Here is a 22420-nt window from a genome sequence, read left to right on the forward strand (position 1 = left end):
ACGGGGTTAACAGAAAGGTAGGCGATAACCCAGAAATGGAAAGGAGGGATAGGCCCGAAGGTGGGCTTTGCAGGGCAAGCGAGTGTATTGCCCAGCGGAGGTGGGGGTGCGCTAGCAGACGTCGGAGCTGTCTGGAAGCCTTTGGGGCTCCGTACTTAGGGAGGCATAGGTAATAAATTGAAAGGAGGGGGTGGTGACCATCGAGGGGTACCAAGGGGATTGCGGAATATGGGAGCTCCGAGGTTAGTGAAGAAGGACCGGAGGTAGAGTGGAGGGATCGGAGGGATCGGAAGTCGATGGCTGGGGATGGATATGACACTGAGGGTGGATATAGATTCTCTCATTCTTCTGAGAGAGCAGGTTATTACCTCTTTGTTCAAGGTTCATCAGTGAAGGAGGTTTGGCCAAACCTTTGGTATGTGCCGATCCTTCTCCTGATTTCCGAATGATGCCTTCTTTCAGCACCTATCTTTGGGAGAAGGACTTCTTTAGCATCTCTGTCGAGTTGCTGGTGGTAATCCAGTGTACTTTCACTGGTCATTCTTTTCATGAATTTTTCATGAGTTTTGGTTTTTTCCTGGCCCATTGACCAGGGATATTTTTTGTTGTTTTTCTCACTGTTTTGTGAGAAGTTTAATTCTTTCAGCAAGTCCATTTGCTCGCTGATCTTGTCGGTCAATGCATCAATCATGTTGGCCATTCTTTCTAGAGTTATCTCTAGATGAGCTGTGCTGTTGTGGCTTGTTTCCTCAATCTTTTTTTGGATCAAGTTTATCGCGTTTATTATGCATGATTCCTGGTTTTCCAGGAGGAAGTTAGGCGGAAATGAATGGGACAATGCAATAGCTGCAAGGTCCGAAGTAAGTCCAGAAAGTCCGAACTTGGAAGTTAAACTCTGGAATATTGGCAAAGGTAAATAAATGGAATTGGCTAACCAATACAATGGGTATAAGCAGAGGTGGGTCAAACTTGTCTGAGGTCAGAGCCAAGACCGGAGGTTCCAGAGATGGAGATGCAAATGGGATTCCAGAGTGGAGGTCTGTGTCAAAAACCCGGATTGTAGGGGTAAATGCGTGAGTCCGAATGCAGGTGGGGCTCAACTAGAGGGGGGTCCGAGAGCTCCAGTAGTGGACTGAAGCTTCTCAGGGAGCCTGGTTCTGCTGGATGATACAAGAGGCTCTAAGAAGGATGCAGCCTCAGTGACTTGGAGGGAGCACTGTGCCTCCGTTACGTCTCAGTTAGTCCCTGTATTTCTTATGTCTGAGGTATCTTGTAGAACGGGAATGGGATTCACTCAGAGGGGCTTTGGGTAGCATTTGAGTCGAGATTAGAACTGAGGAACTACAGGTTCTAATCTATGGGTATTTATAAAGGGGAATGGAAAGGACTTAGTCAAAGTCTGAATGACAATGGGGCAACACCAAAAGGTGCCGAATGATACCAAGAGGTACCGAAAGGTCCCAAACGATATCTTAAATGGGGAACCGAGGTGTCGGACCAAGGAGGGTGGAGTTAGAGGCCGGAAAATGAATGGGAACGAGAAATGGGTAAGGGGGGTTAGCCGACTGAATGGTAGGAAGAAGGTAGTCGTGCTAAGAATGGAAGGTGACTAATAAGTGATAACGTGAGTGAGATCACCGAAGGATGTGGGTAGCTCCAAAAGCGGAGTTGCATATCCGAAGGATGTTAGGTGACTCAAATAAATGAAATGGGTGGAGGAATGGTTTAAGGGTATGTCACGGGATGTCGGAGGTCTGTCGGGATATCGGAGCAAATCCGGAGTCTCTGAATGTTCCGACTCGGGACCGAGCTTCCGGGATGGGAGTGGCCAAGGTTCGGTGTGCTGCAACCAGACTGGAACTGAGACAGTCAGGAGGGAGGGTGACTTGGGGAGTGGGGAGGCATGGTGTAGGGGATGGTGAAGTTGTTAGGAAGGTGTGGTGTGGTGGGAGTGTGCAGGGTCGGGATTCCGGGATATGACAGTCTGGAGTCATGAGCATAGATGTTGCATGCTCATCTGGAAGGTGTTGAGGTTGAGGTCGAACCCAGGATGGTCAGGAGTCGGACCAAAGGTGGTGGTGGAGCCGGAGGTGGGATAAGTTCTGGGAGCCCAGAGTGGAGGTTGGGATTGTATGGATATGACACTAAGGACTTCTTGGACATGCTCCTGATGTGAAGCCATGTCTTCTGAATAGGTAAGGATATCATCTAGGTAGACTACCACAGAAACATCCAGGAGGTCAGTGAAGATCATGTTGACAAATCGCTGAAAGGCTGCAGGTGCATTCATGAGACCAAATGGCATGACAAGCCACTTGTAAGAACCATAGTGTGTGCAGAAGGAAGCCTTCCATTTGTTGCCTGCTGCAATATGAACCAGGTGGTAAGCATGTGGGAGGTTGATGTCATATCCATGCATACCTGACCCTGACCCGACTTCTGGACCTCCACCCTCTTCACCTCCAGAGTCATACCCTACCACTGCCATTCCGATACTCACCTTCGGTCCTGGCAACACACCTCCTTCTACCCCCCCACGCCACCTCTACTCCTCCTTCCCTCTCCTCCCCTATCTCCATCCACTCCGATACTCACCTCGGGCCGAACACTGCCCCTCTCGCCACCCTCCTACTACTCCTCCTCCTCCTACTCCACTCCTCCTTCATAACACCTCCACCCTCCCATCATCCTCCTACGCTTCCCCCGTCCGCTCCGATACTCACCTTCGGACCTGACAACTCTCCTTTCCGCCACTCCTTCTCCCTTACCTTTCTCCTCTCTCCTCCCTCTGGTACTCTTCTGCCGACCTCCTGCCAAGTTACAACCTTCCACCACTGTCCCGTACTTCGTACTCGGACACCGCTCGTACCTTTGCTCTGAGCCTCCGTCATAGTCCCTACCTCGGACTTTGACTCCACCTCGGTCTTAGTCCATTGCATTGGTGACCTCATACTACGTAAACACCATTGCCAATATTCCTCGGACTTTCAACCCCGCCTCTGTAACCTCCATAAGCTCTGCAACCTCTGAGCTTTGCGGATCGCCTTCAGCACTTTTGCTGCTTGTAATTCTCTCGCGTTTTCCCCTCATCCCTATTTGGACTACTGCTTCTTCCCATTCTAGCCAGTTAGTCATCATCCCCACTTCTCCTCATCCTCCTGCCCCTCTGGGCCTCGCCCTCCCTACCTCCTTTCGGACATATCACAGGTCCTGCCTTATGACCTTCGGTACCACTCCACTTCTTCTACCCTTTGTTCCCGTTCGGACGTCTTTGTTCCGATTCGGTTTCCCTTTGTTTCCTTGTGCTTTTGCCCCCTCCATTATATATATCGGTGCTTGTACATACTCGTTTTGGCTCAGTCCGAAATGCCCCCTAGAGACTTCCTGCTCGCCTACTGTGAAATTAAGGACCAAATGGACAAACAGCAATGGCACAGCGCTCCGCTTGAGTCGCTGAGGCCAAGGTCCCTCCACGCTAAGTCTCCGATTCCACTCCGGAGTCGTCTGTATCCGCCCGTTTCTAACAGTCGAGTCTGGTATAGACAGTGGCATGGCTAGGTGCATCAAGGAGGTCTGAGATGTGGGGTAGTGGGTAGCAATCCTTTTTGGTGATCTTATTCAGCCCTTGGAAGTTGATGCAAAGACAGAGGGAATCATCCTTCTTGCGGACAAAGAGGACCAGTGCCATGTGAGCAGAAGTAGCAGGACGAATGAACCTGGAGGCTAGGTGCTCATCTAAGAATGCCCAGAGAGCCTTGAGTTCTGAAGTAGAAAGGGAATACACAGTTCCCAAGGGTGGTGAAGTGCCTTCCTCAAGGTCAATCTTCAGGTTGTGCTCACAGTGCAGTGCTAGCGTTGAGGCTTTGCTCTTGCTGAACATGTCTGAAAACTCGTGGTACTCCTTCAGAATGGCCAAAAGGTCAATGGAATCGGTGTGGGAGGAGGCAGCCCTCAAGCAGCTGTCCTGGGAAGGGATGGTCAGGCTGAAGGATACTGATCCTTCAAGTCGACAAGCCTTTGTGAATGCGAAACAGCTGATGAACTCAATGGATGGTACCAGAGGGATGGGAGCCTGAGGCACTGGCTAATGGAACATCAGATGGTTGGGTGTCGGACAACGGTGGTGGTACCAGAGACAATGGGGGAGAGCTTGGGGTAACTGTCTTGGTTAGTTTGGGAGTTCAGAATGTAATACTCCTTGAGACCCAATCAATCAACAGATTGTAGCAGGTAAGCCAGTTGTGTCCTAGGACTAGTGAACATGATCCATCCAGCAATGTGACAAAGAAAGTCGTGGGGGTGATGTTTCAGCAAAGTGGAGGGGAATATCAACAGCATGGGTTATGATGGAGTTAGTGCTACCATCAAAGAGGAGTAGTTGTAGGGGTTTTATCTGATATGTCTTCAAGGTGAGCTCCTTCATGAATTTGTCATCAATGAAGCAGTCCAATGACCCAGAATCCACAAGTGTGGGAACGTTCTCATAGGTGCAGAAAAGTTTTTATTGTTTGTCCTATGTTTGGACAAAGATGTTGGAACAGGGGAGGTGAGAGTAGAGAAGAGAAGAGAAATGGAGTGATCTATGGAAGTAGTCGGAGGTGGAGGGGAAGAAGAAAGTGAGTCAACAACACTATCTACAATGGGTAGAACTTTAACCCAAGGGTCAACATTGAAAGGAGCAAGTAGACCATTAGAAAGAGAAAAAGAAACAGGAATGTGGAGGGAGGACAAGTCGGAAATGGAAGATGCATTTAGGTGTACTTCTTTGAGTGCATGGAGGGAAGAATCGCAACTCCCAGTCCATGCAGAGTCCATGGGGGTGCAGACTAATTTTTGCCTCTGTGGAAGCAGAACGTTGCTCAGTGGTCTTGGGCATGTGAACCTTAGATGCACGAGAAGAAGACTCAGGGCAGTCCTTGACCATGTGGCCAGACTGTCCACAGAACATGCAAAGTTTCTCATCGAGACAACGCTTACACTCTTGTGGCATGAGCTTGCTGTTGTCTCCTAGTTTGGATGAGAGGTAGGGCTTGGCAGAGCTGGCCTTGGACTTCTTGTTGTCCTTTGGAGGGTTGCTACTGGAAGTGGGATTGTAAGAGGAGGAAAGAACAGTGTCAGAGCAGGAAGCAGTAGTGGTCTTGTCAAAGACATTGGAGGTTGAAGGTTTTGCATGACAAGTCACTTCAGACTTACACTCCCAATAGCATGCATCGAAGGTCTGTGATAAGGTGCAAAGTTCCGAAAGGGTGGATGGTTTCCCTAGCAATGTCATCTTTGATGCATTCTGGCAATCTGTTGTAAAAGAAATGGTGGAGTGTGGCTTCTCTGTAACTGTGAAGCTGTGATGCGTGTCAATTGAACTTGATGATGTACTTGTTAATATGATGACCATCCTTCATGTCTAAGGTCATAAGTTGGATTTTGGCATTGCCCACAGGATCATGGGGACCGAAATTGGTCTGGAGTTCATTAATGAACTCCTGGTAGTTATTCATCCAACATGGGCTAAGTAAAGAATTTCGGTCAAACAGTAGTTCTGGCTCAAACCAATCAAGAGTCATCCCCTTGAGGTAGGACTCCATGAAGATAACCTTGGTGTGGTCACTAGCAAAAGCAAGGGGGTGGTCCTGGAAGTTTAGTTCGCACTGGACCAGGAATACTTGAAGTTTGTGGGGGTCTTTACTGTCAAACTGTTCAGGCTGGTGGACCCTGGTCCAGAGAGCAGAGGATGGTGGAGGTGGTGGTCAACCAGTGTGACAAGCCAAGCTCATATCCATACAACTCCGGACCTCTGCTCCTGATTCTGGACCTCCATCTCCTCCTCCAGAACTCCACATCCTCCACCACCTCCTCCCCCTGTTGGTTGTTGAGAGCCCACTCTACCTCTGGCTCCAACACAACATCCAACATTACTGTCAGGGCAATAGCCCTGAACCCCGAGCCATATGTAATTAAGATACATATAGTCACATGGGTAAGTGGGGACCTCCAGGTAACTGCTTACACACTACCATAAAATACACACCCTTATATCACTTACGGCTCTGTGTGCTGAGCTACCCTGAGACCTCACACTTTTTTAAGTGTATGAGGTGTGTTTTAAAACACAACCCACAAACTTGACAATCTTAACATCTGACTCAGTAGCACCAATGGTGCCTAAACATGCCTGCAAGGGCAAGGTTGTGTCTGCAGCGATGTTAAAAAGAAACGAGCAGCTCATTAAGAAACCACAATCTCCCATCATGGGAGATTCAAAACAACAGTCATCATCAGACAACAATGAGGATCAACACGATCCAGTAACAGCAACCACCTCAGGGCTGGCCCCTGAAGGTTTTAGAAACTTATGTGGAGTAAGTGCGGGGCCCAATACCCCTAGAACTCCATGTCATACCGATCTAACCCAAGCTGGGGAAGATCCCTCACCTCCTCAGGAGGTGATCGACTTGCGCGATAAACATGTAAGCACCGAACGATCAGCCCAAAAAGCTGATCGGATAGAGTCACAGGAAACTCCAGGGCCCCACTATCCCCTGGAGTCCTTCCCCATGTCTCCAAGTCAAGCCCCAAAGGCAGACAAAGGGAAACAAAGGGAAGAGCCTCCGGGTCAGCTATCTGAAAAACTACTGGACTTGTTCCAGGTTCCATCCGAATGGAGGATGGAAAACAAAGACCAACTTCTTCTCAGGCTGGAAGCCCGAGAAGGCGCAAAAAAACGCCCTGAGAGCAGGATCTCCCAGAGTGTGGAAGCTCCAAAAGAACTTCCACTGTTTACATTACCCCACACCATGCCAGACAAGGCAAGGTTGCCAACCTCAGAGGAGGTCTCTGAGATAATGAAGAGGAGGCGAACCGAAATGAGGGAGTTCGCTGAGGAAGCCTTACGGAAAAGTAAGGAAAAACCAGCAAACAGACCCCTCTACGAAAGGGAAGCACCCTCCGCAATGGCCTCGCCTAAACAAAGCAAGCATGGAGTGTTCACTCCAAGAACCCCTTCTGGAACCCCCAGAAGCGGCAATGTCAACTGGGGAGAGTCACTGCTCGCCCAACCAAACTTCCTCCTGGAAAACCAGGAATCATGCATAATAAACGTGATAAACTCAATCCAAAAAAAGATTGAGGAAACAAACCACAATAGCACGGCTCATCTAGAGATAACTCTAGAAAGAATGGCCAACACAATCGACACGTTGACTGAAAAAATCAGCAAGCAGACGGACTCGCTGAAGGAGATAAATTTCTCACAAAATAGTGAACAAAAAAATACCCCTGGGCCACAGGCCAGGACAAAAACAGAACTCGTGAATTTTTCACGAAAAGAACCACCAGTGAAAGCACACTGGAGTATCATCAGCAACTTGACAGAGATGCTAAGGAGATCCTTCTCCCAAGGATAGGAGAAGACGATGCCGAAAGAAGGCATCGTTCAGAAATTAGGAGGAGAATCGGCACATACCAAAGGTTCAGCCAAATGTCCACCTTCGATGAACCTCTTGGACAGAGAGGTAACACAACCACACTCTCTCAAAACAATGAGAGAATCCAAATACAACTTCAGGCGAATTTGCCTGAAACCAAAGAAACACTGTGAGGAAGATTCCCCCCAGCGAAAACCCCCCCAAAGGAGAGATCTCCATTGGATAGCGACCCTGCGAAGGCAGGGGAGCAAGAGGAGTACCTGGAGAAATGGTACGAAAAGGCCATAAGAATGGCCAAAGTGAGATTACTCACTCCCTACCCAGAGGGAGTGAAGCCTGAAGCCCTAAAAAATGGGCCAGCTTTTCCTGACAAGAAATGGTCAGGGGAGAATGACATGGAATCGTTCTGGCAGTGGTTCACAGAACTACTGGGATTCCTCGCCTTGCGAGGATGCAAAGGCCCCCAATTTGACGAAGTCCATCTGGACTGCTTGATTCGTGGATTAGGGGGACCCGTGTTCGTCCTCGGAATAAGACTCTGAGACAAAACCCTCCTCAGAGGAGACGAGGGCATGTTCCTCAAAGCCTCTGCCACATTGAACGCAACAAAGAAGTACCGCAATGTTAAATACGAAGCAGAAAAAGGCCTAAAACAGTTCTACCTAGAACTGTCCAAAGCAGTGTCCCAGATGGTGGCGCTGCCAGGCCAGGCATCCTTCAACACCAGGTTCCTAAACTACATTCCCCTCGAATGGAAGAGGGAAATGATCACTCATGACAGAATCAGAGTGGACTTCTCCTCAAATGAGGAGATGTTAAAAGCAATATCTCGTGTAGACGAGGTAATTGATGGGCTGAAGATGTCTTCAGCCTACAAATCGGGATATTATACCCGAACAACCACCATGGCAACCACGAGCCACGGTAGAGCTCTCCCATCAGGAAAGAAGGCTGAAGAGCCAAAATCCAGATGAAAAGAGGATACATCCTCGAAAAACTCGAGGAAAACTGACCAAAAGTCAGTTCCAATTTGTGGCAAATGCGGCAAAATAGTGCAAACAAAAGATTGCCCAAGACACAATGCAACAAGCAATGAAAAACCAAGGTGCATAGCTGCCATGGAAGATCGCGACCACAACAGAAGAAGAGTCGGAAGACTCATCAGACAAAAAACCAGAGAACAACTCTGGTAACTCCGGAGCATCAAGCTTCGAAGTAGAGGACCCATACGAAGGACCTCAATACTCACCTGACTCAGAGGGTGAGGAAGTCAACATCAGGACCATAAGGATGGGCCCAATGTCAGTCGTCGATCACGATGACATAAACTGGCTGTAGCATGCCAGTTAGAGAACACAGCAGATGAGAAAGTCACTGAAGCCTTGGTGGAAGCACCAAGAAAAGATGCCTTGGGGAAATACACCAAAGTACCCAAGGAAAACAAGGAGAAAGGGAAGAAGGACCAAAAGTCCATTGAAACCCAGACCCCCTTGTTTGATGCGAAATTCCGCATCTCAAAAGGCGTGGGAAAATACCGTGCAAACAGACCGCTCTCAACAAAGAGAATGCTAATGGCTCACATAAAAATAGCAGGAGTAAAAGCCTATGCGCTATTTGACAGTGGAGCCAAAATGGACGCTATATCACCGGACTTCATCCGCACAGTCCACATCCCAATTCTCCAATTGGAGAACCCAGTCATCCTTCAAATGGGGACAAAAGGAACAAGATCACAGATCCTGTTTGGAACAAACGTGGATGTTGAGATCAATGGCCATGTAGAAAAACACTACTTCGATGTGATTAACTGTCATATCCATCCACAGCCATCGACGTCCACTACCTCCGATCTCTCTGGACTACCTCCGCTCCTTCACTAACCTTGGAGCTCCTGTTTTCCGCAATCACCTCGGTATCCCTTGATGGTCACCACCCCTTCTTTTCAATATATTACCTATGCCTCCCTAAGTACGGAGCCCCAAAGGCTTCCAGACAGCTCCAACGTCCGCTAGCGCACTCCTGTCTCCACTGGGCAATACACTCACTTGCCCTGCAGAGCCCACCTTTGGGCCTATCCCTCCTTTCTGTTTCTGGGTTATTGCCTGCCTTTCCGTTAACCCCGTAACCCAACTCGTCGGTAATATTCAATCGGTTAATGTTTAACCCCATTAGCTCCACTCCACTCGGCTCCGCCATTTGCAGATCCGCCCTCACTGTAACTATATATACTCAACTTGTACATAGGTTACACTTCAGTAATAAAATCGACCAGAGTTTATCCCCCTTTAGTTCTGGTTGCCAGCTTTGTAAGTTAGGGCACGGATGTGTTACTTGGCACAGCTGGCACAAGTCGCTGAGGCCAAAGCCCTCCGCCACGGAGACACTCCCTCCTCTCAACCTGGTCTCTGCCAGTCTGAGTACAGGGTATGGGACTGCAGTGGAAGGTCGTAACTTTGGCAGAGGTTGGCAGAAGAGGGTCAGAGGAAGGAGAGTGATGAGAGGAGTGGGGAGAGGAGTAGGAGGAGAGGAGTGTGGTCACATCCGAAGGTGGGTATTGGAGCAGACAGAAGGTAAGGGATGATAGGAGGAGTGAGAGGGGGAGGTGAGGAGTGGGAGGAGAGGCATCACGTCCAAAGGTGGGTATTGGAGCAGACATGGGTAAGGTAGACTCTGGAGGTGGTGGAGAGGAGGGTCCGGAAGTCGGATCGGGACTGGCTATGTACAGATATGACAACCATCAGGGGAGTCGGAGGGGATTGCAGAATCCGGAAGCTCCGAGGTTAGGTAATCTGGAAGGACCAGAGGTGGTGGGGGGTGATGGTCATGGATGGATATGACACCACCTTTGGAGCCAACCCTGACAACATCCAGGATGCACATAATAGGCTCTGGGCTCACAACTTTTATGACTGATACCTGAGCCACTGGATTGCCAGACATAATGCACATAATGGCCTCTTGGGTATTGTTCAATATTTTTATCACTAACACCTAAGCTGCTAGATTGCCAGGCATAAGGCATGTATTGAAGACACACAGAACAGCCTCTTGGCCATTTTTTAGAAATTCTATGACCAATATCTAAGCTGCTAGATTTCCAGGCAGGAGGCATGCATCAGGGATGCACAGAGTGGCCTCTTGGCAATTTTATTTTTCAAAAATTCAATTACTCATAACTAAACTGCTGGATTGCCAGGTGGGAGGCATGCGTCTAAGATGCACAGAATGGTATCTTGGTAATTTTTCAATAATTTTATTTCTGATATCCGGGCTGCTGGATTGCCAGGTGGGTAGCATGCATCTAAGACGCACAAAATGGCCTTATTTTTAATAAATAATTCTGAGCTGCTGGATGACCAGGCATAAGGCGTGCATCTACGATGCACCTAATGGCCTCTTGGGGATTTTCAAATATTTTTATCACTGACAGCTAGGCCGCTGGATTGCCAGGCATAATGCATGCGTCAAAGACGCACAGAATAGCCCCCCGGCCATTTTCTAAGAATTTTATTTAAGCTGCTGGATTGCCAGGCAGGGTGCATGCGTCAGAGACGCACAGAATGGCCTCTGAGCGATTTCTAAATAATTTTATTAGTAACATCTGACCTGCTGGATTACCAGGCAAAAGGCATGCGTCAAAGACGCACAGAATGGCCCGTGGGCAATTTTTACATATTTCTATGACTAAAATATGAGTCTCTGGATTGTCAGGTGGGGGGCATGCGTCAAAGACGCACAGAATTGCCTCTAAGCAATTTTCCAATAATTCTATTAGTGACATCTGACCTGTTGGATTGCCAAGCAGGAGTCATGCGTCGAAGACGCACAGAATGGCCTCTGGGCGACTTTTAAATAATTTTATGACTGAAGTATGAGTCACTGAATTCCCAGGCAGAAGGCATGCGTCCAAGACGCACAGAATTGGCTCTGGGTAATTTTCCAATAATTTTATGAGTGACATCTGACCTGCTAGATTGCCAGGCAAAATGCATGCGTCGAAGACGCACAGAATAAGCTCTTCACATTTTTTAATAATTATTTGGCCTCCTGGATTGCCAGGCAAGAGGCGTGCGTCGCAGACGCACAGAATGGCCTCTGGGCGATTTTTAAACAGTTTTATGACTAGCATCCAGGCTGCCGGATTGCCAAGCAGGAGGGTGCGTCTTCGAAGCACAGAGTGGGCTCTGGGTGATTTTAAAAAATTTATGACTGAAATAATATGTGTCTCTGGATTGCCAGGCCATGGGCATGCGTCGAAGATGCACAAAATTGGCTCGAAGTAATTTTTCAATAGTTTTATTAGTGACATATGGCCCGTTGGGTTGCCAGGCGGGGAGCATGTGTCAGATATTGACAGAGTGGCCTCTGGGTGATTTTAATATATTTCTATTAGTGACATCTGACTCGCTGGATTGCCAGGCGGGAGGCAGGCATCAGAATGGCCCCTGGGCTATCTTTTAATACTTTTCTGAGTGGCCTCTGAGCCACTGGATTGCCATGCATGATGCATGCGTCTATGATGCACAGAATGGCCTCTGGCTCATTTTTCAATATTTTTATTACTAATATCTGAGCCACTGGATTGCCGGGTGTGAGGTATGCGTCTAAGACGCACAGAGTAATCTCTGGCTTATTTCTATTAATAATATCTGGGCTGCTGGATTCCAAGGCATGATGCATGCATCTGAGACGCACAAAATTGCCTCTGGCTTATTTTTTAATATTTTTATCACTGATATCTGAGCCACTGGATTGCCAGGTGAGAGGCATGCGTCCAGGAGGCACAGAATGACATCTTGGCTATTTTTTAAAATTTTCTATTAGTGATATCTGAGCTGCTGGATTGCCAGGCATGAGGCATGCATCAAAGACGCACAGAATGGCCTCTGGTCTATTTTTTTAATATTCTTTTGGGTCGTTGGTGGTGCCCCAAATTCCACCAGACTATCGACTCAAGAAGCATGAAATGGATCAACCCTGATACTTTATTTTGAAAATGATGGACCCAGGTTCCAAAATGCCCTATAAAAATATCCATTTTCAACTAGTGTAGGAGACAAGTAGTTTTCTCCAAGTGCTGGCGCTAAGATGATATTGAATTGTGAAAGTGACTAATCATGTGATCCTTTTTCTTCTAAGGTTCTCGTGATTGTTGATACTGCTCGAATTCCTCATCTGAAGAATCTTTGAATTCCCTATCTTCTCGTATATTGATAGTATGCAACCATCTCAGACTCACTGGCGATGGTGTGAATAACTGTCCACAAGAACTATTTTCATCTTTATACCTAAGATATTTTCCTGTTTTTTGGGGGTACTTCATGGTCTCTATAATCGGTTTTATTTTTCGTTTCTTGAGCTGCCTCTTTGATTCGTTCTTCTAATGGATCTGGCATTCTGGGCATCCGTTTTCCTTCTTTTTGTAACTTTTTACGCAACATCCATCTGTCCCACACTCTTTTCCAATGGTCTGCTTCATCTATTAAATTTTGTTCTTTTTCTGTTATTTTGACTTCTGACTCATAGAAACCGAGTTTCCTCTCCAATTGATAATTCAAGTTCTTCCATGTCTATCGTCGCTGGGTCTTCTGTCTCTTCCTCTACATCGGCTAATACATCCTCTTCATCCATTTTATTATTCTCTTCCTTTCTGGCTTGTATTTCTTGTCTTCCTCTGTGCCATTCTTCAATGACTTTCCATTTCCCTGCTTCTTCTGGGATTTTGTCATGTAAAATAGGCTCTTTATTGTCTCTGAAATAAAACACTTTGACTCTCTGAGCTGCAATCGGTTTAGATAAGACTGTTCCATCCAGTTCAGCAAGAATATAAGCACCCGATGGTCTAACTTCCACTACAAAGTATGGGCCAAACCATCGAATAGCACCCTTATTTCCCTGTTGGTTGTCTAGAAAGCTTTTATATACCAATACTATGGTTCCTGGAGGTATACTCTTCTTGTATTGCTCCTTACCATGCTTCTCCCAATAGGCGTCAGCAGTACGTTTCCTTTGTGCTGCTAAATCCTTGGAAGCTTGGTCTATGTTTGCATCTCGTTCTTTCAACTGTTCCATTCTTAGGGCCAATAATCCAATCGTGTCTTTGACTTTATGCCAGTCTAATATATGCCATGTCCTCTCTGAAATATCAAATGGGAATAAGGCTTCTTGTCCATACAGAAGATAATATGGAGAAAATCCTGTAGCTTTACGAGTAGTAATCCTATCTGCCCATACTGCAAAGAAAAACCACTCTGGCCACTTGTTAGTATTTCCCACACATTTCTTCCACATAGCATCTACCCAATACCTATGACCAACTTCCACCATCCCATTGGCTCTAGGGTTCTCTGCCGATATATGGATAATAGGAACGTGATAGCTTTTGACTAGTGTTTCTACTGCATCCTTGAATTCTGAACCATTATCAGTTACTATCTGAGGGATACAACCATAACGACACATAATATCCTCAAATATGAACTTTGCTATTGCCTTTGAACTCTTATTACGAAGCATTCTGGCTTCTAGCCATCCCGATAAGTCATCCCTGGCATCCACAATGTAATTGTATCCAGATGCCTTAGGCATATGTATAGTGTCCAATGCAAATTTTTGTAAAATAGTTCTGACATATGTAGGTCTAATGGGAATCTTTGGTCTATAACTGGACCTAAATTGACATTCCTCACATGTCTGACAAAACCACTTCACAAACTCATACATTTTAGGCCACCATACCTTATCAGAGAGGTTCTTAAATGTAGGATTCCTACCTCTATGTCCTGCTTCATCATGAGCTTTCTGACATAGTTCTATTCTCTTGTCTATGTCCAATATTACGAGTAGTGGAGGTCGTTGTCTGTTACGACGCCACAATCTTCCATCTCCCCAATAATACTTTTTGACCAACATTAGAATTTTTCTCTTACCATTAGTGTCTTTAGGTAGTTTCATCTCGAGCAAATAATCTATAATGGGTTGAAAATACTCCCTTTCTCTCTCTGGGTCAAATGGCATGTCTAATGGTTGTCTAACACCTTCTTCCTCTATTTCTCCTGACAAGGTTTCATGGATTCCTTGCCAGTTAGGACTGTCTGGATTCTCATCCTGATACACTAGTACTTGTGGTCGCTTCCACTTGACTTCTAATGGGAAACATTCCACAATGGGATTGTTCAACCGAGATAACTTCTCAATTGTCCACAGATCTTGTGATTCTTCATATGAATAATCTGCTAATTCCTTTTGAAATCCATTGAGTTCAATGACTCCTAAGGAATCGTAATTCAATATATTCTGAGTTTTCACAAAGTTATGATCATCTTCATAATCAATTTCTGCTTCTGATTCCGATGAATCTTCCTCTGCAGGTTCTCTCCTTGAGAGACCATCAGGAGCTCTATGTCTGGTAGCTGGGACATGTTCCATTTCAAAGTTGTAATAATGCAAATAGGCTATCCACCTAGTCATAGGCATATTTGGCAAATCTGGATTATTTACCATCTGGATAACCGATCGAGCATCAACCTTGATTCGAAAATGAAATCCCCAAAGATGGTGCTTGCAGGCTTTAACTGCTCTAAATACTCCATATAGCTCCAACTTTGGTTGTGAATATCTACCTTCAGTCTCACTGAATGTTCTAGATCCAAATTCCAGTGGATATTCAATTCCATCTTCCATTATTTGATACAGAACCCATCCAACTCCAGTCTGGGCACTGTCCACAGCTAAAGTGACTAAGCCTATGTCAGACTCACATTGATCCTTTGGTTCAATTCCTCTTGCTAAGTTAAGGTTCAATGGTTTGATGGCTCCAGACTCTTGGACCGCTAATTTCAAAGTGTCCATAGCTTCCTGAGCTTCATCCGTCCAGTAAAACTCATTGTCCACTTGCTTTCTAGTGTACATAGTCAAAGGCTTTGCTATTATGGCAAAATCTTTAATCCATTTCCTGGCTACACCAACTGTTCCAAGAAATCCTCTAACTTGCGAAACATTTTCACATGGTTTCCACTTCATGATCTTAGATATAGTCCCATGACTCACTTTCTGACCATGAATAGAAACTATTCTTCCTACTAATTCCAGTTCAGGAGTTGCCAATATAAACTTCTTTCCTGAAACCGTTACTCCACTAATTTCTACTCTTGTAAGCAATTCATGCAAAGTATTTGCATATTCCCAGACAAATTGTCTTATTCCATGATTTTCTGGAATATTCTGGTCATCATACAAGGTAGGAGGACCTTTAATTGCGATATCATCAACAAATACTCCAGCCCGATCCGACATATCTTTAATTATGTGGTAGGTTCTTCTGCAAAATTCTGTTACAGAATTAGTGAACCCTTGAGGTAAACATGTCAGTTGTTGTGGACCTAAGTCATAGGCATGAAAGGCTGTCAGATGTCTACTTTCCTTGGCTAGTGTACATGCATCATATCCTGAGAATAAGTCAGCTATTCCATAGATTGAGTGTCCCGCAAATTCCTGTGCAAAATCATCAACCCTAGGTGGAAGACCTGCATCTCTGATAGTGACACTATTCAGTTTCTGTAGATCATGTACTAACCGATATGCTCCTCCTTTCTTCTCCACTACAAATATTCTCGATCTGTAAGCAGATTGAGAAGGTTCATATACTTTTCCTTCCTGTCTCTCTTTAATGATATTCACTATGGCTGATTTAACAGTACTGGGAAACCTTATGGGTTTATGTTCCCAAGGCTTATGTTCTACTGTCCTGATAACATAGTCAGGGAAATACTCTTGACTAAACACACCTCTTTCTTTACTGGAGTAGGCGAAAGCTTTTTGATGTATGCCTATCACATATAACAATAAATCAAACTCCTTTGGTTGTAGAAATCCATTGGGTACAGCATTAATAATTGCGTTAACTCGTGGTGGAGTAAATTTCTCTGAGTAGGGAAATTCTACTATGGGAGGAGGATCATAGGGTAGTACTGATAACTCTGTAACCTTGATCTCCTTATATTGTGGTATTGGAGCTTCTGGATCTCCAATTGGTACTGGTCTCTTTTTCTGCAAAACCGATTTATACTTAGCACCCATAATGGCTTTACTTGCATCTCTAGCCAACCTGATGGCTAAATTGTTACCTGTTCTTCGTGTTTTCATCATATGATATAAATGATCACAAAGTTCTACTTGCATACTCATACCTGTTGAATCCCAAAGTTGTTGCAGCAATATCATATGGGGCTGTCCCACTCCTTGTACATAGCTATGGCTCAACAGATCTATTGTAGGTATAGATCGTTGTGCATTACTAGGGAATAGCCCTAATGACTCATACAATGAATTGCCAACTGTAGGCACAGCTGGTAATTTATTCTCTTTCGCTAATTCTGAACAAGTTATGGAAGAGTCATCTCCATCAATAATTCCTGCATTAAATATTCTGGGTTCTGGTTCTCCTCTAATTATTTCGTATCTAGCACTGTTGGATGCATAAACTTGTATAGCAGAAGTCTGGAGATTTCTTTCATCGTTAATATTAGCCAATCTGACTTTTACAGAGGCATTACGTTTATCTCCATTAACCCAAGCATAAGCTATCATACCCTCATCTGAAGTATATTCTATGACTACTGCATGACTTGCTAGGAATGGTTGTCCAAGTACCATCCGTCTAAGGCCAATTATGCTATCCTGAGTCACAAAGAAGTGATGGTCAAACTTTACGCCACCAATCCTTACTGGTACCTCTCTACATAATCCCTTTAATGGTACTGGAGTCCCATTAATTCCTCTCAATTTGAAATCCCTGAACATTGTAGTATCCAATGGAATATTCAAATCTCTCTGAATGTCTGCTGAAATGAGGTTCAACTCGCTGCCAGTATCAACTAGCATCTCGATTTGACAATTTCCCACATATCCAATAAACTTTCCTGAAGTCATAGCTATGAACCGAGAAGGATCTACATCAGATTCCATCCTATAAATCCTTCTGGGGGTATCCTCTGAATCGCTATCGCTTTGGTCATAATCTTCTGACTCTTGTCTATACGATGCTCTCATAATATCCTGGTTAATCTCAACCATGTCTGTAGTAGCCTGTTTTCTATGCGATTTTGTTGCTTCTTGAAGCTTCTTAGCCAGTCCTACTGAAGAACCAATGAGTTCCTTCATAGTGACACTGACTGGTTGTTGCATAATTTTCTCAAATACGTCATCTACTTTAACCGAATCTTGAACTTCAGTAGTGTACCTGAATTGTTTAGCAACTTTAGGCTTTGTTGAAGCCATGGGAGTCATTTCCACATCTTGTCTTACTGACGATTCAGGTGGATCTTCCTCTGGAGGCATTACTATGATAGTTGGTTGGGGAATAGGATCATGAGTTTCCTCTTGAGAGTTCCCTGTCCTAGGCCTAGGAGTATTTATTACTACTTCTGGCTTAAGTTTAGGTTTCTGACTCCTACTAGATGTACTTGGTCTCTTTGTAGGGTCATATCTCTGCTTTTTGGTAGATTTTTCCGATTTGGCTACCTCGCCAACAATAGGATCTTCATACTTCGAATCCAATGCTACTATTTGACCGATTTTAAAAGGTGATTCCCCATGGTCTTCTAGGGTTAAATGAGCAACAGAGCTTCCTGATGCCTTACCCTTGCCCTTTTCCATCGAATGTGCTGTCACATCCAGCTGAAGACCACCATTCATCTCCACGAGTCCGTCAGGGAGGGCTTCTCCATCAAGATGCTTACAAACATCATCCAATTCTACCTCTACAGCATCTTCAACAGTCTCAGAGTATTGGTCTTCATGGACTAATGCAGTGGAATTAGGATGAATTCCACTGTCATCAATGGGATGCTTGCATGGTGCAGTTATGGCTTGAGCAAGAGCGGCATCTTGATGTGGAAGATCATCAAGAATGGCACACAGTGAGGGGGATGTGAGGCTAGAATGAGATAGATTGAATTTGCCTGAGCAGCACAATTCGAAAGCCTATGTGGTTGTAAATCTAGTGTAGCATCAGTCTGAAATGTAACTTACCTTTTGGATTCGCTGGGGGTTGTTAATTGAGTGGAATGCCTCAACCAGAGTGGCAGGGACATGGTCCCGCAGTGTGCCAAACTTTGTATAAAGCATGATATCGCATGGGCCAGCACCTTTTTGTAACTGAGAGAAGACCTCACGTACAATCGCAGTTTGCTGAGATTGCTTCATTGTGAGCTTGAGTAAGCGTTGAATACCCACATCGCAAGGTTCCCATAAGCCTGTGCACCCTCCAGGAACATAGTCCAGGATTATCCAGGGATAGTTATTAAAAATCCAAGTTCGGAATTCGAGTGAAGTGTGAATGGACCAGACATCAAGTTGCCACATGCATTCTTGAAGCGGATCAAGCCCCAAATGCTCCTTTGTGGCAGTAAAGTATGGGGCAAGGAGATTTGTGACAAACGATTTCATCATCTTTAAATTTGCCCAGTAGTTGTCAGTGCCTGAGTGTTCAAAGAGGAAACCAAGCTGATTTGCTTTGTCATGAGAAAGGGAGTTTTTGGCAGGAAGACTAGCTGTTGTCTTTCCTTTGAAGATGGCCTGGAAAGGTAGAAGAGCCCTACTCGCTGAGATAGCTATGTTGAGGGTAAACGTGCGCTTCTCATCTCGGCCAAGAGTTGAAACTTGACGTTGTAACCAGGCAAGATAGCTGCCCAGGCAAAAGAGTAGGGACCTGGGGGTAGTGTCTGAATTGGGTCGGAAGGAGGGAAAGGATGGGAGGTGGCAACAGTGCCGATACTGTGCCGTGGTCCGGGTGCTACTGACAATGATCAATAAAATCTCACAAAATAAGTACTCACTCCTGGTCCTTCTTGGACAGTCGTCAGGAAGCTGAGATACTGTATAAACTCGTACGTATGTCGCCCTCTGGCATCACTAAACTTATCAAACAACTTGTTACTTGGTGGGGGTGTCCCTTCTCATGGGGGAGTCCTCCGTACCATACATGAGAATGTGTGCTATAAGTGAGAAATTGCAGGGAAAAGGGGAAGAATAGAAATACGCCTCTATGGCGACACAGAATAGCAAAGAAAGTGATGGAAAGGAAATACAAATAAAAGCAATGGAAACAATATCGGAAACAATAAAATGAATGATGGAAATGGTATCCCTCCTAATTGAGCATCCAACAACCTTCTCCCGCCGTCCGAATGGACTCTCCTCGCTCGTAGCTTTCCAACGGTACTAACTTCATCCAAATCCATCCAGTGGTTCTCGAGATATGCCTGGAATTGGGTGGCCACTACATTGACAGGTGTGGGAATCTTGACTGTAGGGCTGGAAATGCATCAGAAAAATCGGGAAAAATAGGGAAAGGGTAGAAAGGGTATCTGGGACCGTGTATAAAGTGCCTCGGGTATGGGGTGTTCGTCAGGGTGTTAGAATCGCAATTTCTGGGCTTGTTTGTATGGTAGCGGAGATTCCCACCTACAATGTGATCCTTTTGTTTCATAAGTTGATTGTGAACCTTGTTGGTAAATGATTTGGGTTTGATCAGAATTTACTTGCAGGTTGCTGGGAATGAAGTAACGGCAAACAGAGTAGGCATGATGGAGGAGTGAGGCATGAAGCTGATAATCAGCATTAGCAGGGAGCTTCTGGGTGGCACATGTTGCCTGTCATAGACTCCAGTTCATCTCCTTGGTGAGAAAACTCCATATCCATTGTGTGCTGGTGGAGAATGTACTTCCATCTCTATTGACTATGGTCCTAAATGTTTCAGGGTGAGTATACCGGATATGTGCAATGATCACACCATGGATCTGGTGCACATCAAGAGCAACACTGTTTGTCAAATACTAAATAATATCTTCTTGATCCCCTTGATCATCTCTGGGTATGATGCCTACATTGCATGTGTGAGTTAAAATTAGTTTCGATGCCTGATTGATCACTAACCAGGAGCCCTTTTTGAGTGGTACATACCACCAGCCGGACAATTCCCCTTTGCAACTTTTCCCAAGACTGCCGTTGACCAACATGGCCATGATCCACTCCGATCTATCCACTTCCCAACTACATCTGCCCTCAGCAAATGGAATAACTTCCAAGACCTTCGCTGGCACTGCCTCGTTATCTCTATCGGTCTCATCTCCCAGCCAACCACTTCCGCTGCTTCACTTATGATCGTCCAGAAAATTGGTTGGAACCAATTAGTTGCTGCTGCTAATCTAAGTACCTTTCGCCTATCTGCTGGCATGGTCTTGTATGTGGACTTCCAATGCTTCTGTTCCTTTAGCCGTTGCTGTATCCCTTGTTTTGGTCTCAACATCTCCGTGACTGGTACTGCCATTTGGGGCCCTCCATTCCGGAGTTTCATTGGCGGCATCTACAAACATTAGGCACTGTTTGCTCTGACAGTAAGCTATACATACATCTTTTTTTTCCACCTGCTCTGCTGTGATCTTGGCATGGAGTCGCCGCTGTCTTGCAGCAGCTAATTCCCATTGCCTCTCTTTCCACTTCATTTCTTTGAGTTGTGCAACCTTATGCAGCTCTTCAGATTTCTCTTTTACTCTCTCAAACCTGGTTGAGACTTGTTCATGGTATTCTTCAGGGGTTGCATGGCTGAAATAATGTAGCAGTCCAGACTTTTCAATTTGTGCTAGGCACTTTTTTGCAAGGATCCTACAATGGAAAGTTGGAGGGCCCAAATGTGGTTCCGTTGGTGGTGGCATAACACGATAGGCATCCTAACAGACAAATTGGTAAGCATGTTATATTCTTTTTTGGCTTCACCAATCACTAACTGGCTTTGCACCGTGATGATTGAGGATATTATTTAGAAAATTGATCCTTAGGCTAATCGAGTCGCTGCCTATGTGGAGCATGTATCAGGTTGGCAGGAAGTGATGTGCTAATGCATTCAATGCAAAAAACCCGCAAGAAGTAACATCATTCTGGTATCCAATGAGAAGCGATGCAACACTGAATGATGCTACTGGCTTGTTCAATCCCAAATAAGACACACTCAACCACCATTGAATGATCTCCATCACCACTTCCATCGCTCTTGATGGGCTCCTACCAGGTTTGTGAAGAGAGTCCGCAAGAATGACTGTTGATTCTTTTGAGTCAATTATGAAAGGGATCCAATGGTTTTCGTTGACAAGTAGGATTCCACCGAAGTGAGTCACAACTCCAGATATCAGATCACTCCCAAGTTGACAGAGTGTTTTGTAAGTGGGTAGCCATTTATATGCTGCAAGGATTGCACTCCCTTGAGAAGCACATCCAGCAAGAAGTTGTGTCTCAAGCGGGGTTATCAGCATAACCATTGGGTTCGTAGTTTCTACATTGCTTTGTAAAATTTCAATATGATGAATAATATCTGTCGTGACCAGGCACGAAACAGAGATATATTGCATCAAAGCCCCAATGGTGCACCGTCCCATGTGTGAAACCCCTCAGATCTCTTCATTCCACCCACATGAAGTATGTAAGTCTCTGTTGGGCTGCCTCTATTGCAAATTGCTGACTGGGGTAACACATTATTGAATCCTCTGCCTGCCAAAGCTGTTGGAATTTGCATGTGGTCTTTTTTTTAGGGAAACCTAAAAGTTGGACATACTGGGAATCGAACTCCAGTCTTCTGGATCACAAACTCAGCGTGCACAGCCATTACACCATACGCCCTATTAGGCTGAGGTGGTTATTTCAACACACCCCCTTCACATTGGATTGACCATGTGATCCACATGTGACCCAAACCACCGGGGTTCCAACAACCCGTGAGCCGTCACCCCCTGAATTTATATTCAGGCCGGACTTACTGCTAATCTCCTACATGTCCACATCATGTGGTCTGAAGCAGCCGGATTTGGGTTCTTAGTGCTCTGAGCTACCCCCTGAAACTTTGTCAGGCCGGCTAATTTAATGCGTAACTTCATGTGCCCAGCTCACGTGGCAGCAACCGGATTTGGGTGTGCTCAGTGTATTCCGCAGAATGTCCACCATGTTGG

General features: G+C 45.4%; 1 protein-coding gene and 1 non-coding gene across 2 annotated transcripts; both read right to left on the bottom strand.

Moving 5' to 3' along the window:
* Positions 1-18677: 18677 nt before the first annotated feature.
* On the bottom strand, positions 18678-20077 carry EI90DRAFT_2873841 (uncharacterized protein; the record flags this gene model as incomplete). Its single annotated transcript, XM_039053867.1, has 2 exons — positions 18678-19081; positions 19891-20077. Coding segments are annotated over 2 exons (591 nt in total), but the record flags the coding sequence as incomplete, so codon positions are not given.
* A 1943-nt stretch (positions 20078-22020) lies between these two features.
* On the bottom strand, positions 22021-22094 carry EI90DRAFT_t323. The gene has a single exon. It is a non-coding gene; the product is annotated as a tRNA-Thr (tRNA).
* Positions 22095-22420: the final 326 nt, after the last annotated feature.

This window comes from Cantharellus anzutake, assembly GCF_015039405.1.
Source record: "Cantharellus anzutake strain C23 chromosome Unknown EI90scaffold_247, whole genome shotgun sequence".
Taxonomy (NCBI): Eukaryota; Fungi; Basidiomycota; class Agaricomycetes; order Cantharellales; family Hydnaceae; genus Cantharellus; species Cantharellus anzutake.